The sequence below is a fragment of the Lasioglossum baleicum genome, chromosome 4 (genome assembly GCF_051020765.1).
Source record: "Lasioglossum baleicum chromosome 4, iyLasBale1, whole genome shotgun sequence".
NCBI lineage: Eukaryota > Metazoa > Arthropoda > Insecta > Hymenoptera > Halictidae > Lasioglossum > Lasioglossum baleicum.
This window is the reverse complement of record NC_134932.1, coordinates 12,986,437-13,003,574: the sequence shown is the minus strand read 5'-3', so window position 1 is coordinate 13,003,574 and position 17,138 is coordinate 12,986,437. Positions and strand designations below refer to the sequence as shown.

The window sequence follows — 17,138 nt, the reverse complement described above, 5'->3', positions numbered from 1 at the left end:
GTATACCAAGTCGAGAAACATTTGCCAGTAATTAGCCATAGCTAGCAGACTAACGTCGAAGTCCCGTGACCTGGAGGCGTTGGCCCCTTGTTTCGTCAACAGAAAGAGACAGATATGTAAATAGAAGGCGAGAGATAGATAGACGAGGAGGGAATAGAATCGATGGAACTGCGCCGTTGTCTGTTCACGTGCGCTAATTCCATCAGCTGAGCTCGGTAGGCCAATACGAGTCTTCCTAATTATTCTCACGACGGCTCGAGTTGTCCATTAGGAAACGTATCCGGATGTTCCGGCAACATTGCGGCCGGCTTCATCAGAACTCGAACGACTCATTCGGGACTAATCCGTCTGCCTCGCCGGAAAACCGGTTCTATTTTCCTCGGGGAACGTTCGGAAGTCGAGCAATCGTTGATCTCGACGTGACGAACCACTGTGCCACGCATTTTACTCGAATTTTTCTCTCTATTCACGTTAAAAAAAAAATACGGATTTTTAACGGTGCACATTCAGCGACAACAAATTCATCGACACCAAACTTGACAACCACTCTTGATCCACAACTTTGATCGACGATAGCTTTGACTGACAATGATTTTAATTTGCGGCGGTCTAGCTTAACATTAAACATACCAAGCTATAAAAGTAGCAGGCACATATTGCCTTATCAAAATTAGAAAATTTAATTTATTTAGACTTTGCACGGTTCTTATAGTAATATCGGCTCTAATGAAAATGAAATCGTTTCTTATGAAAGCATCTTTATCATTTCAATCATTGCAAAATAAAGAACCGGTCATTTGACCGTTCGTGGTACGTTAAATTAAACTTAAACCCAGTTCCTATTCGAAAGAAGAACATTTTTTTCAATTTTTATTCTTCTTTTCAATATGACACGGATTGGAAAACAGTTGACCATCGCAAGATCGGTGCCGCTAAATTCGCAACCCTTTTCCTCTCGATGGTTCCGTTCCGAAGGCTGTTGAAAAATGAAAAGGTTACAGAGTAGCAGAGCGGGAGAGAGGGATGAAAGTTCGAAGTTTATGGAGCGAAGAGGTCGGGGAATGAAAGGGCTTTTAATGCGAGAATCACTGGGCGAGACCGAAACGGTACGATTAAAAAAGAATAACCGTGCGCTCGCGGTAAACGTCGATCCAGCAACAAATGTAAAACCAGTCAGGAAACAAAAAACAAACGAAGGAACAGGTGATCGGCAAACAGTGCCACGGAGCGGCGAACCATACGCGAGAGACCGAAAGAGGGAGCGAGAGAGTGACCGAGAGAAACGGAGAGAGCCCATCGTTCGAAACGACGAAACAAAATATTTGTGCGGTTTCAACGATTTTCGTGACGCGCTCCACCGGCTCCCTACAAATTCAATTTCTCCGGGAAGATTCGTTTACCACCCACCCGTTGCATAACACCAACGCAGAACACGTGCACGGAGTGCCATATGCGGATGTGTTTGACAGCGCGCGCGCACTCGCCACCTTTCGAGCGTTACTTTGCCTTCGAGGAGCTGGCAGTGGTTTGGCCCAGTATGTAGTCAGACACCGATCCTCGCCAATAATAGCAAGCCCTTAGAAGTTTGAAAATTCCCCTCAGAGACACTTTTCTTATATTTGTATTTGTTTATTCATTTTCGTATGTTTTTTTTAAACAAGAGGAACTCCACAAATTCAAGAATTACATAAATGCATAAAATCCACCAGGAATCACTCCGCGAGTCCCTCTGAAAATATTTCCCGGGAAAAGTCCACCCTAGAAGAGTGACTTCACTCTGCACCAAATTCGCCTAATCCCCGAGAGGTTCGGATTCCTGTTCGAAATTTGACGAAGTATGGTCGCGGTATGGTGCCTCTTATCCGCGGGGGTGTGCGGGTGCAATAATGTTGGCACACTAAATCCTCGGGTCGGCGGGAAGAGAAACTTCTCCACGAAGTTCGTGTTCTTGAAGTTTATCGGTGTCGGTCGCAGTTTCCATCGGGCACATTTTTTCCTACGGGCTGTGCCACCCCCGTCTATGTTTCTCTTTCGTGGGACTGGGTTCTCCCGATAAAATTTCGAGGGTCACGCAAATCGAGCGTAACCGGGCGTGTGGGCGGAGAAGGGAAACGGTGCTCGATGGTGCTCGAATTCTCGGCGTTCGCCGGAAGTCGATATCGCGCGCGACTTTCGAACAGTCGTTCGAGTCCGGAGGAACAATTGGTAACGACTGTGCTCGATGTTCCACGGTTTTGGGTGGGAAACGATGACGACAAAGAGAGGGAGAGAGAAAGAGAGAGAGAGAGCGAGAGAGAAGGGAGGAGCTTGAGGCTGAAGTATTCACGTGCCGCCATAAAATCTCCTTTTCTTTTTACGAGCCTGGCAGACTGTAATTCTGAAGGGTCGGAGGTCGCCGAGTTTGTTACGCCTGCGAATAAATCTGATCGAAACTCGATCGAACACGTGTATCGACTAAGTGTTTCTTCAAATATCCGCGAAAACGTCTACGACATTTTCGAGGAACGAGAATATTTTATCTCGCACAACTGTGCTGAGTTTTTTTGTAATTCAGATTTGAAGGGGTTTTAGTAATTATTGGTGCTGTGTTCGCAGATGAAAGAAATAACAACACTGCTTCGTTCAGTTTACTCTTAACAAACTGTATTCGCAGCTGGTAAAAATGATATTCATTAATTAATTTCGCTACCACAGTCGCAGATGTGCGACCTCCATAATCCCGCACAGTTTACTTGAAAATGACCAAATTAATTTTACACGCTTTGTTGTTTACAGTCGCTCAGTACACAGCATAATATTCAAAGAGTCTGCAAAATTGTGTAACTATTTTATACAGGAGGTACGTTGCATTTCATAAAACATTTTAATGATGAAGATAGGCAACGAAACAAATGGTAGTATTAATAATACTCATGGAAACATATTTGTCCTGCAATCCCACCTCGAAAAAGTGGTCCCGTCGCAGCTTTACGGTGGCGTCCATTAGCGTCAAAAATCCGAGCCACTCTAACACGTAAAAAAGGGGGATCAAAACGCGGGACAATGTACTCACTGACTAAGGTGAGGAAAGGTATGTTGTGCTGTTGGAAGTGCGGCGGGCTACACGCTTCCTCGGGCCTGGAGACTGTACTTCCGGTCTGCACCTCGACCACGTGGCCGTCCCTTCGGTAGAACGTCATGCACATGAAACCGCTCCGACTGCGAACAAGAGGAGAAAATAAAGAGTAGAGAGAGGGCGAAGAGAAAATAAAAAGGAAAAGTAGACGATGACGGTGCGTGTGTGTGTCTCTTCTTCGCGCTAAAACGTTTGCCGGGGAACAAACAGCGACACTATTTACGGTAACAATGTGGACCGTTGTGGGGCGCGCGCGACGTCCGGCTCCGTCCCGACCCGACCCGGCCCGGCTTGTCCCCCTTCTCAAAACAATGTATTATCGAGGCTGTTTTCGCCTTTTTTTACCGCGTCGCGTCGGTTTTGCGGGATCCGCGAGACGCCGCGAAAATATTCCGCCCGGCAAAAACGCACAGCTGAAACGAAACGACCGCGTCCAACGTTAATACACGCCCGACACACGCTTACGGAGTTCTACATACCCGAAAATACGACTTTGTCCCCGTTCGCGTCTTTTTCGCCTCTTCTTCCCTCCTGCAAACTTTCAGGCAAAACGCGAATGTTCTCTGCCGAGTAACGAGAACTTTCTTTCTCTTCCTTGAACCCCCGTGATCTCTTATTTAATTTTCATCTGGGTCCGAAGAGTTCAGAGAGGAATAACAGGTGCTACATGATACCCTCTCATTAATAGTATTTTTAAATGTGTGTTCAAATTGTTCAATTTTTCAAGTCAGCCGTACAATTCACTGTATGTACAATTCACGCCCTAGAATACCCCTTTAATTTTCGAACGTACATGTATACAGTTTCTCGTGGATCTAGTCCCGGCGAAAGAAGAAGGCTCGAGTAGCGTGAATAATGAATCCGAGGCTTTAAAGTATAATAACGCGGCGTCGCAGAGGGTTAAACAGCGCCGCGTTTCGCGGCTCGATAACAATACTGTTTGCTCCGCGAACTTTTCCGCGAACTTTCGGAAATTTCGAAACTGTGTTCCCCCCTTTCCTACGTCCGCTTGCGCACACCTTTCGCAGATTCGAGACAGGCAATTTGAAAGAGGAAACTTTCATAAATGTTGCATTAGACGCGGCGGATAAAGTCTTGACCTAGTTGCAGAGAGCGTCGCGTGCGTCTTTTGACTGGGTCAGAACGAACCGGTCCGCGTTGGGCGAAACTTCCCCTGCGAAATTTACGGGCCTTGTTTGCTACTGTGGATTCCCCTTACAAAGCCTTCAGCCTCGAACAAACGACCTGCCTTTAGCTTCTTATTTCCAGGATGCTTCGTATCGTTTACAATTCTCGGTGTTGTCATTTTGTCTTTCACGGCATGATGGAGAACGGGCACACCGACGGTGTCTAATTAGTTGTTACTTCTGCTTCGATTAAAATATTCTGGACGGTGTCCGTGCCCAACTTCACACCCTCGTATTACTTGTATTCGTTCGAAATGTTTTTATGAAACAGTTCTATGATTGAGTTACAAGATATGAGTTACAAAAGTTAGGCTTGTTGGTTTCTCATTTTTTACGAGCACAGTTTGCAACAAAAAAATCTGAAAAATTTCTCTAAAATGCCGATTAGGATCCAAAATATGTCACATTTTTTCAGAATTCTAGAACGCATCAGAGATCGGAAAATGCACGGAAAAGCGCAAAATCTCATTTACGCTTAAGCTAAAGGGCTAAAATTTTACTCGGAGAGGTTTTTCTTGGTTAGCTTTCGAATGATTCGATAGCCATTAAAAAACCTCTAAGGGCAGTTTTGACCATCTTTGAAAATTTTTTTATATTTTGCATAAAGATCCGTTGTCTAATAATTACGAAAATGGAAGCAAACTCACCATCCGACGGTGAAGTGCGCGACCAGCATGGTCATGGTCATGGCCTGTGCGACGTTGGACTGCTTGATGCTGTTGCAGAGGATCTTGACGTCCTGGTCCTCTTGTCCAGGGATATGTTGTCCATCGAATAGTCCATTTTCGAACCTGGAGGAACTGGTGTTCGATCTGGTGACGTGGAGAGAAGCGTTCCTAGGATGGAACGTGTAAGACGTGGTGAGGTCGAGGGTGTGCCAGGTGAGTCCGCCGTTGGGATGGCCGGTCAACCAATTGGGAAATCGGCACTGGCCTGGTGGCGAGACTGGAACACCGTACAGGAACCAATTTATTTAACGCTGATTGAACTGCCTCGAGTCTCCCTCGAGCTTGTGCTTCTCCAACACACATCCTCGGTCTACGAACCGAACACCTCCGAAAACCTCAGCGCTTTTCAAATGTATTCAGAGCAAGGACTTCGTAATTCCTGATCGCTAATGAACCCCGAACGAACCTCTTACTTTATTTTTCTCGTGAATCAGATCGTACGGTTCGTTTCACCGGGGAATATTTGACCTGTCCACTGGTAATCGCGATTCACCGACCGGATCGGTTAATTCTATTTGATCGCCAATCGGCCGTAGATCGTGCCGGAGATTATGTGTGCGCGACAGTGTCGCTGGCAGAGTGTGCTTAATCGACGATTTTGAACGTTTGCGGGATCGTTGGGAACGGTGAGTATCGCAAAAATTGTGTGGAGGTATCTACAGTGTTCAGGAATATATTGATAAAGTAATAAACATCGTTGTTCTTTTGTGTACTAGGGAAATCACTGTTTACAAGATTATCGGACGCAGAATGTGTTGAAGAAAGAAAGTAAAAGAGTTTACATCGTTATTGAAAATATTAACGAGAGGATAAAGAGCTTTCTTCCTTGGTTCACTGAAAATAATATCATAAAATGAAGCTAATATTTAAACTGGTTAACGAGTTATTTGTCAATTTCGTGGAAAAGGAGAAAAGGAAAATATAAGAAAAGGACATAGTGCATGATGTTGAAAAAATTGAGTTCAATGCTGAAAAGATTTCAGTCTCTAATCTTGATGGTCTGTGAAAACCTGAATTACAGGGTCTCAAATTTTGACAAAGATCAAGTGTCAGAGTTGCCAACGTTGAAAAAGAAATAGTGGACGCAGTTACCCTTTTGTGTACTGTGGAACAACGTCACAGTGTAACTAATATCCGATCTCTTCTATGGGCTTTTTCATTGCGATCTAAACGCCATGCCCGTGAGAAATGAGGACATTTGATACCTAAAGGGAAGTTTGAAAATTGAACGTGTGCGTTTGAAGCGCACAGCGGTCCGTGGCACACCCTTCAACGCCTTTATATTGTACCAACATTGAGATTGAATTTCTAGTGCACGAACGTAGCGGCGTGATTTATGACTCGATAGTAATTAAAATGGTCCTTCGCCGAACGGAACGTAGTGCAGTGCCAGAGGTAGCACGGAAGTGTAATCTCATTATCAAAGTGCTTCGCAAAAACTCCTCGAAAAAGAATAAAAAGAGGCCCTCGTGGAATTTCAATATTTTTCATGCTCCTCTCTCAAAATATTTGAAATTACAGACGCGCAAGAAAGAAAATTTGATTTCACGAACCACGTATGCCCGATTCAATTGCGAATTCTTTTCTGCGACGTTGATTGGAACTCGTTGTAATCATCTCGATCGCGATTCTAGGTCAGTTACAATTAATAATTGCGGAAAGCGACACGCGATCGAGTTAATTATTACATTTTAATCAGCAGTGTGTAATCGGAACGTGTTTTGCTCGACTCTGATTGCTAATCAGGATTGTTTAAGATTCCATGTACGGGCGAACGAGGTGTAATTACCCGAATGAATTTTTCCCGTTCGAAAAGCTGCAGAGCGCGCGAGCCAACGTTGCTATCAACAAACATTAATATGTTCTCGCGGCGTGTTTTTAATCAATGAGGGGAAATTCGTTGTTTATTTCGATTTGCAGGAAATAATCTATGAAAATGGAAATTCGCGCAGACTTTTATTCCAATAATTGCGAACACAAAATATGGATCTCTATCGGCGTTATTCCGGTGAAAAATTTCAAACACTACAGTCCGAACATCCGGATATCACACACGAAAATATAACCGAATTTTCAATTTTTATCAATTGGCAAAAGCCGAATGATTGAAGTTGACTCATCAAAGCCAGAAAATTCGAACTTCCGCAATCAACCATCGAGTGTTGAAAGCGAAATAAAATTTCCCTGTCCCTATTAGCAGTATCAACAGTTTAAAAAAAGAATTAGCGGAAATCAGAGAAATCACATGAAAATTTCAATTTCATTTCGTTCCGAGGATCCCTTCGATTCAACATTTAATTATTAGAACGAGACAAGGGAAGGGAAGCGTGAAGAAACAATTCGTCGTGCAAACACTAGGGTGTTCAGGAAGCGAAAGAGGGACAGAGACAGAGGAGGAGGGAGATGGAGAAAGGGAGAGAAACTTCGTTCATTACGAGAAAGAATTCCCTTTTCGCCGTCGATCACGGAGAGCCGTCGAATTTCACTCGATTCGAACGAAATCGAGAGTGTAGTCGAGCGAGCGAAGAAGAGATCAACGGACAGGGAATAAAATAGGCGAAGAGGAGAAAGAGGAGGTGGTGTAGGTGTAGGTGTAGGTATAGGTGTAGATGGAGGCAACCTCCAAAAATTTCGCAGTCACCCCCGGCCCATAAAGTCCTCGACGTTCCGGAACGACAGCCGATAAAACGTCGACGTAGGTATTCGACGGCGAAACAGAATAGTTCGAGCACCTCGTCGGTCCAGCCCTTTGCACCCTTCTCACTCTCTTTTTTTTCTCTCTCTCTCTCTCTCCCTCTCTCTCTTTCTCTAGAGGCCTCTGCGCTCCACTTCCGGCGCGTGGGTGTAAAATCCGGCCGTGTGAAGGAGCCACTCCGATGGGTATCGGCTAGGGAAAGGGTTGCAGGTAAATGGATAACAAAGGGGCGAGGATCCGCGAAAACGAAGAAGAGGAATCGGACGATATACAGGGTGATCTTATTGATTCTCATTCACTGAAATCACTTCTGCAATGTTCCGTCGACTCTTGAATAATTCCCGCTTTGGTACAGCTATTTTAATGGATTCGGTGTTCCAGATTATTTGTAGTGGACTTTATTTGTTGCAATCTTATTCTAACACTGTATGCGATGAAGCGACAATTATGAAAAATATGATTAGAGTACATTTGTCGAAAACTCGACAATTTCGGAGATGTACTCCGAGTGCTTCTCGCACGTCCCACCCGGTATGGAAAGAAAGACGAGCGAGCCGGGGGAAGGAAAGGAGAAACAGAGGACACAGAAGTGGGTAAAAGTGATAGCGATATCGTGACAATGGAGGGTCGAAGAATACGACGTAAAAAAAAATCCGCGTAGCGGCGGGGGTAAAAATGAGAAACTACGGGTTACGCGGCGTGACGCGGTTGAAAACGCAAACAAAAAGGAGAACAGCGGGCGGAGGGCGACCGAAGAAATAGTATGATAGAAAAAAGGGGTAGCGGGGCAGACGGAGGATTGACGGAGTGTACGTTTGGCTAGTTTTATGGCACGTAAAAGCATTGTTGCACGGCCTGGGAAAAGAATGGGAATAATTCAGCGGCTCCATCGATAAGTCCAGGACGCGGACGAGCGAGATACAAATTCCGCGATCGTAAAAATCGAATGGCATTTCCCTTGTTTCGCTTGCTGTCGTCCTTTATCCTTTCGTGGTATCAAGCAGCGAGCGCCACCCCTTTCTCTCTCTTCTCTCTCGCTCTCTTCTTTCCACTCGATGTTTCTCTGACTCTCTCTCCCACTTCGATTTCGCGCGTTTCTCCTGCTGCTCGAGTTGCTCCCCTCTCGCAACCCCCTCTCGCCATTCTCTCCGTTATTTTTCCCGTTCCCCGACGTGTATTGCCAATCTGCATTTTAACGATACCGATAAAATCTGACGGAAAGTTGAATTTGTAACTCTCTGCGATCGGCTGGCTGCGAACGACGCTGTTTCGATCGTCGAAAAGGACCCGCCGACCTCTGTCGCGATTGATTTCTAATATTCATGGCCGATGGCTCGAATCGCCTCTCCTGCCCGTCGATAACCATTCGTCTCCTCTACTTTTCAACTTTTTAACCTCTTCATTTCGTTCTTGAGCCTCGGCCTTGTTCGATTTTACGACGAACTTCGGAAGAAGATTGTTAAAAATATTTTTCGGCACAGTGCAGCATCCAACGGTTAACACAGTCTCGTCCCGGGTCTTTGGCCTCGTCCACAAGCCATTTTTCTGGGTGTCCTCTTTTTTCGGTCCAGGCGCCGGCGAGAAAGTTCTCGCGGCACGTTCGCTCGATTAACGTCCACCCCCATCTTCAAGGAAGGTAATTGCCTATCGTGGGTGGGTCTGTAGCCGCGGAAACGTTCACCGAGGCTTCTTCTGGTCCCGAGACATCTTCCGGGGGCCCCAACCGCACGTTTCGAGCAGTTATGAAAACGCAGTCGAGTAATTTTGCCGGGGTATTGACTCTGCCGGTAGAAGAGTCGGGGCTAATTGAACAAACTTTCGAGCCGGGCTGCTGGATGCAGTTAAAGGTGCTCGGTTTCCGGCGAACAGAGACGGAGAGAGACCAAGTATCGACGGGGAAGAGAGAGAGAGAAAGAGAAAGAAGAGGGAAAGTAGAAGCGAGGGAAACCGAGCTCGGAGAAAGAGCGAAAAAGATTTAATGTTAATCTATTTTCCGCGCTGCTTCTTCTGCCGCTAGAGGAATCGAGATATTATTGACACTGCTGCTTGCTAGGATGCTTGTAATTTAGTGATGCACTTTAGATTATTCTTATTGTGTTCTTGTTTCGAAGTCTGCTGTTCTAAAATTTACTGCTGGACTATATTTATCTGTGCGTTCGCAACAATTTAATTCTACATAGTATATTCCCTTACCGTATCTCGAAACAAAATACCAAACCGATACATCATCGCCATACACCAACCCGTAATTACACCAATTAGTTAGAACCACCAAACGAAACAAAAAATTCGTGAGGGTAGCAGGGTTTCGAGGGATGGAAAGAAGGCGGCGAAGGGGTGTGCTCGGCTTAAAGCGAGGGAGATCCTGAAAATCCGCTGAAGTGAAATCCGTTAACGAAGTTTGCCGTGAAACTGTACGCAGCAAGGGGGTACGGGCTTGTAAACTCCGAGGCTCTCTCTCTTCTCGCAAAGAGAGCGAGGGAGAAAGAGAGTAAAAGAGGGACGAGGCAACGGTGGTGTGGAAAAAAAAGAGAAAGATGAGGCAAGGAGCCCCGATGCAGCGGAACGAGAAGAAAAGAAGCTGTACACCCGGTTCCGAGTCGAGTAGCGTGTAAATATTCCGCCTTCGCGCTACGGGCCGCCATTTTGACGCGTCCCGTTAATGACGCTGCCAGAGGAGTGAGCGCAAAAGAGAGAGAGAAAGAGAGAGAGAGAGTGGGGGGTGAATTTTTCACGCTGTGATTTCACCCCGGACGTTCTTCTCATTTCTCCCGGGACCTCTTCAGCATTCCGTAACCCTCTGACCCCGTTTCTACGCGGCGACTTTGTTCCCCTTAATCGCCGAGTCCTCGCCGTTCGTCGTTCGCATCAATCGATGCAGCTGCGTGCACCGTCGAGGGCGCAGGAAACCTCTTTCCTGGCCAAACTTGCGAATAAATTGCAATCTCTGCTCTTCGACGCTTCCAGAGAAGCAATTTTCCATTAGGTTCACGATGAAGAAGTGTATGGAATTATACGTAGGGTGGACCGGTTTGATTGGACTTGTCGTGATCGTGGTTGGACAGCAAAGGGTTTAAGAGTGTGAAAGAAGTGCGGCAGGTTACCTTTCATGAGAGTCATGGTCCTGGAGCCCTCCATAGGGCTGAACAGACCATTGCAGGTGGCGTCTCCGCTCTGTGCCATCCGGTATATCTCGGCGGAACCCTCCGGCACCGGTCCGGTCTGTAAACCGACATCATGATCCATGGCTCCCATGCCCATGGCAGCTCTGTGCAGATTACCCTGCACTGTCTGGCCGGCCTTCTCGTAGACGAAGCATCGGTATCGATCTTCGTTACTGGACGCGTGTCCGTGATGTAAACGGCCGACCAGGTAGCGGCTGCTGCCCTCCTTCCAGGTGGCCAGGCATTCCAGCTCCTCCACTGAAATCGACAAAACGAGCGGTGAACAGCGTGATACAGAGAACCCCATTCGATTATCGTGATTACACCTCCATATACATATATGCAATATGCATACATATATACAGCCAGTCCTTGCGCATTCTGCTCTCGATCAAAGAGATTTAACCATCTCTCGCATTTCGAAATTTATTTGGCTATTCTATTCACTCGGAACTTAAGAATAATGCCTGTGATTACATTCGATCCGGGCACGTGTATTAAATAGGGAATTTTATTCATTCCCTGAAAAATTTCTGCAAATTTTTACTCATCACGATTGGCGGATCTTTATGCAAAATTGAATTTTTGTTCGTCACATAGAAGAAATATAAACCAAATAGAACGTTCTGCTTTTCTCTGACAATTCGAATGGGTTGAAAATAATATATTGCACATGCTTCGATGCTCCACTGCTTTCACAAGTGAAGAGTTAAAAGACTCGAAAGCCAATTAACTTAATTGGCTTGGTTCATATGCAAAAGGAAAATTATACAGTAGAACAGTAGAACATTTCTTGATCATTCTGCTTCGATCGTTCCCAATTTTTGCAGTCACGGAGACGGTAATCACCGTGTCACGGGCGAACAGAGAAGCAGAGAGAGAGAGAGAGAGAGAGAGAGGGTCTCTGTGTGTTCGAAGTAGAAAACGTTGACACGATCCCGCAAACACCATCCGTACCGAAAGCCGCAACGAAGGTATCCTCGATTACCGTTCGCTCGTTTCCGCGTGCGGTCCCGTCAGAACGAGGGAAAGCGAGCGAGCTGGTGGCAGTCGGCGATAGTTGTCCGGTCGGAATGAAGCCATTCAGGATACAGTGGCAAAGAGAGAGAGAGAGAGAGAGAGAGAGAGAGAGAGAGAGAGAAAGTTAGAGCAGCATTGGTTTGACTCTGAGCGATCACGCGGCTACGGGATTGCTAGATTTCCGCGTGAAAAACGAGCTGCGGTCTTTTGAAGAGATCGCGGTACTCAGCGATGTCCGACAGTGTCCGGCAGAATCCCCCGGTGTCCAACGGTGACCGTCAGCCGGAAGGGACCTCACAGGACACTCGGAGCCGAACAATTATCAGTCGGAGCTCCCAAGGGAGAGTAAAGATCCCGATATCATCGCATCCCCTTCTTAGACACCTTAAGGGTCGCACTTTACCCACTATGAGGATCGGCTAGGCAGCTTCCTCGGATATCAGAAGCCGAGATTCCGGAGAGGCGCGTATCTAAATCACATCTCGCGGAAAAGTCGGCGGCGGCTACCTCTTTTTCCCCGGCGCGGCGCGGCGTTTCTTTCTCCTTCTCGTGTCTGGTCCTTCGTCTTTCTTCTCCTGCGTCTCCGGTTTCCTCTTCGTCTTCTTATTCCGTTTTCTCCATCGTCGCGCGGCATCCGACTTCCTTTTTTGATCCGGAGCAGGGAGAGAGCGGGGACTGTGAACGCCGCCGCGAGCAATTTGCGAGGATTCGAACGAAAAAAGCTCGTTCCACCGGAGCCTTGGGTGCTCTTTTGCTCGTCAGCCGGGACAGATTCCGGCGAGGAGTTTCTTCCAGAGCCTCGGCGGCGAATTTGATCCCGCCGATAGACGCGTGGATCGCGACACCTTGCGAGACGGCGACCACCCGTCTTTACACGTCTTCCTACGTTTTCACCCGTTCGCAAGCGACGCGGCCCCTGAGAACCGAGCCTCCAGCGAGAATAAGCTCTCCATCTCTCTCTGTTCCAATGCTCGATGAACACCCGAGATGTTTTCCACGTTTCCGAAGGAACAGAGACTAAACTTGATTGTGACAGAGCTGCTTTACACGCAGACGAGAGTACGCGGCACTATACTACTCTTTATTTTAGCAGGAACACGATTTTTCGTACACCGCTTACAATTAGTGTCAGAACCAAAAGGTATATTCTATTTGTACATAGTAACTGCATCTTGTAATTAATGCAAACAATTATTATTTTTCCGACATTATTTTAGTTGTCGATATCTTCCGTGCAGAGAACTTTTGCAATGAACCCGAAATCATTTTTTAATCTGATGAACAAAAAATGTCGGCTCTGTTTAATTGGTAACTGAATCTTTTCTGTTAATCGGCGTGTAATGGTTCCAGAAATTTTTGTTGCAAAATGAACGGCTTTCGGGAGGTATTCTTCATCCTAGCGCTATTAACAGACCGTGAATTTTTATACTTTGTTAGGAGATACAAAAGCGAAATGGAATTTCATTCTTTGCGAGGCAAAATGGAATTTCAATATAGTATCTGAACAAATCATAACTGTCCAAAAATCTATCCATCTAACTTTAAACATAAAAGTAGTGGTCGCAAACGATGCTTTCGCCCAGCGATTAATATCTCAGCATTGCGAATTACATTTTCATTACACGTTCTACAAATTATACCGCAGTAAAATTGTCGTTCATTTGTCGCACGAGTGAAATACAAGTTGTAGAACGGGTATACGTTTCCGTCGAAGTGAAAGGGCACTTCGCTATTGCACCGCTGCCTAGAGGAAGCGTAATTTTTGCTTGCTTTTCGAGCACTGTTTAAAACTTTATTCCGGGAAACTGGTAACTCCACTTTCTGGTCTAATGAAAGATATAATCTAGTTTTACATTTACGTACACCACCCACATCCGGTAACAATAACTCAAACATTTCCATTTCCAAGCCATTAGCACATGCAAAATACTTATCAAGAATTTCCAACAGCGAACGACAATGCTGTACCTGATTGTACCACAGGTGCACGTTTTCATTTATCTTTCAAACTCAACTTCTGTACGTTTCGAAACCTCTTTTAAATTTCGTTTAAACATTTTTATTTTCAGATACACGTTAAAAATTTACAACATTGAGCAATGATGTTACGATTCATTGTGCGAATTGGTGAGTTCGATAAGACACTTCCGCGGAATTATAATCACAGCATCGACCCTGGTTCCCCGGAAAACCAATGTTTTTTGAGTTACACCTACGCGGCTTCGAACGAGCAGCACACACGCGTGCACATATGACGGCCGAGTCCGGACACACATTTGCACAAATAAATAAAGTCACGGGAGCGGAACAACAAGCCGCGCCCCAATTACACGCAGCGTCCTGTACACCTTCCGTCCTCCATTTTCCATTTACCGTGGGACGTGTAAATATTATACGTGTTCGACTACTCAATTTTCTGACAGATTACCGCCCCCCTCTCCCCGCCCCGTGCCCCAAGTATTCAAACGCAGAACCGGTCCCTTTGAGGCTTACAGAATATTTCGAAATGGAAACAAAATCGGCGCCCGCCATCGTTGGTTACACGTGTAGCCAAAGGATTCAATTCGCCGGAGTGCTTTTAATAAATGCGGCGTTGTGTGCTTCCCAGCGGCAACCGCGACGCGATATCCGCCGCCGTTCGCCAAATCGCCGCCCGAATTCGCAACAAGCGAGACCAGGGTTTACGTCTCCGCCACTCCTAAACACACGTTCAATTTAATATCGAGCCGGCTCCGGAGGCCCAGACGCTCAGATTCGGTCTCAAAGCCGCGGCATAATGCGAGCAATTCCACGAAATTGTATTACGCACCGTTTAAACGCCCGCGCGCACAGTTTGCCTGTCAATTTTCCACGATACCGTGGCAGCTGTCGGCCAAAATCCTCAGCTAACTGATCCAAGAGCTCGGCCAAACTCCAAAATATCAAAATTCCCCTATCCCTTTAAGCTCCTCTTTCAAGATATACTTCATATTATATGAAATTAAATTTAATTAAATAATTGAATGGAATTTTGTCAAAAAATCAGTCGAAAACGTGCTATGATATTTTTTATGACCAGGCTCCGTTTTTCAGGAAAATTGAAGGTGCACATCCTCGCGGTAAGTAGAAACGGCCGGCCATAGTCAGACAATCCAGTTATTTAATTAGAATCAGGTCCACAGGTCCTGCATATTTCAATTCTATGCCCAAAGTCCTATGTACCGGAATCGTGTTTTTTTTTAAATGTTTCATGTTGTGCGAGACAGTGGAACGCGATAAAACGTCTCTGGACAGTTTGCAGCCAACAGAAATATGAAAAGAGATTGTATGGGGCGAGCAGGCTTTTTCTTGGTTTCCCATCGAGCTCATTAATCAATCAAACCGATGTCTACACGGCCGGCGAACCGGCGAACGAAAAACAGCGACCCTCGAGCTGTCCGATTCTCGTTGCTCTCGCATTGTTCCCGGGTTTTTCTGCGGGTTTACATCGTAACACGAGTTGATTTAACGTGGACACGGTGTAGCCCGCGAGTTTTCGAAGCAAACGCCCATCAAAATGAAAACAATTCCGGTCGAATGCGAAACGACGAGACGTATCTTCGACGGGCCGGAGTGGCGGAAGCAGTCGAGCCAATCACGCAAAGTATTTTTTAAAATGATACCTGTGTGGATACCTCCTCCTCCTATCGTCCCTGTATCTGTATCATAACTGCACTGTTCGAACAAATTAAATTATTGGAAAAAGAATCTTGGATGGCATAGTTAGGATTCCTGATAATTGAACAGGAACTTCACTTGAAACAATTGAATGAACGTCAGAGTACCCATATTTGTTATTTACGAGGAAGAACGAAATTTTTATCTGGTTTTGTCGAAGTTTGGTGAAAAAACAGGCGAAGCCGTGAACGGAATTGCGGGAAGTTTCGCGGAGAAAGACTCTCACAGAACTGGCAAGACCCGCTCCAATAAGATTTCAACGGCGTCCGACTGCGGAAAGGGAGAGCAGTCCTTCGAAAATAGGGAAATTGTTCGCGCTCGAGATTCGATCGGAACTTTCGGGACAGAAGTTTAACGAAGTCCAAATGGGGCAAAACGTGATGGCGGTTTTGCGAACGGCGACCTTCGTTAGGGTGCGAAAGGGACGGTTCGCAGGTTGCCTGGCTGTTAACCTCGTACCCTAGCCGCGCATTAAGTGTACTTCGCAAACGAACAAACGTCTGACACTACTCTTCATCGTAACCCCTTATAAACTTAAAAACATGAAAACCCTCAAAGGATTACAAATATTTAATAACGATTTAATAGAAGTATTGTTCTTTCAATCTCAGTCTTCATCCATTTTTATCGTTCGAGAACATTCACATTATTTTTCAAAGTTTCAACATATTTTGCTCTCCAGATTGAATCCTATTCTCTTCCAGCACATTTCTGAATCATAAAAATGAATAAAGACGTTTACGAAATATGTTTTAACCCGCTATGCGTAAGTAGCACGCCCGATGCATTAATGTATATTAATAATATGCACACATTTCCCCGATTTGCATGTACTATAAAGATCAGTCCCGGAGCGATTTGCAATTCGAACGAGCGAACGAAGCGAAGTCAAGGTTGTTTTGCGAATCGAGGCTGCAAGTGCACGCGAAAATGTGTCGCCGGTTAATCCCGACTCAAGATCATCGATAAGAGATCCTCGATAGGAGAACCTTCGACATGGATTGATCTTTTTCTGGTGGGTTCCCGTCGTTCCGTTTAATTCTCCGCCGCAGAAACCGTTCGGTTCTCAAATCCCTTATCGGATGTGCGTCTAATGGCGAACGTCGGCACCCCTCGCCGGAAATCGAGCATCCATGGGGCTGGCTACGGGGGTGGTCCAAGGGGGCAACGACTAACGAATGCACGGACGAAAATCACTTCTAATCGCGACGCCACCCCTGACCCGTTCGACGATTAATTCACCGAGGGGGCTGAAACTTTGCCGAAAGTTTCGAGCCTTATCGAACACTCCCGCTCCTGAATATCTCGGGACTCGGCGTGGATGAGTGAAGCCTGACTATAGCCGACTGCAGACGATCCCCCGACACGCGGCAGGCCAGTGATACATTTTTTTATGCAGATAAACACATTCATCAGAGCTATTATCGAACCTACCCGAACGTATTCACGGTACCGACAAAACAGCATGTTATCTCGAACTTATTTTCAGTTAATTGCAATTAGGAAAGCGTCCACAAACTTCCAATCGATATT

The 17,138-nt window shown here is 45.9% G+C and overlaps 1 protein-coding gene across 3 annotated transcripts in view; it reads right to left on the bottom strand.

The window, feature by feature from the left end:
- Positions 1–17,138, bottom strand: part of LOC143208348 (uncharacterized) — a 315,575-nt gene that overhangs the window by 60,220 nt on the left and 238,217 nt on the right. For all 3 annotated transcript variants that reach the window (XM_076422728.1, XM_076422730.1, XM_076422731.1), the window contains 3 exons: positions 10,830–11,147; positions 4,950–5,247; positions 3,053–3,198 (listed from right to left, as the gene is read on the bottom strand). In XM_076422728.1, the coding sequence (XP_076278843.1) occupies positions 3,053–3,198; positions 4,950–5,247; positions 10,830–11,147 (762 nt within the window). The remainder of the gene's footprint in view (positions 1–3,052; positions 3,199–4,949; positions 5,248–10,829; positions 11,148–17,138) is intronic.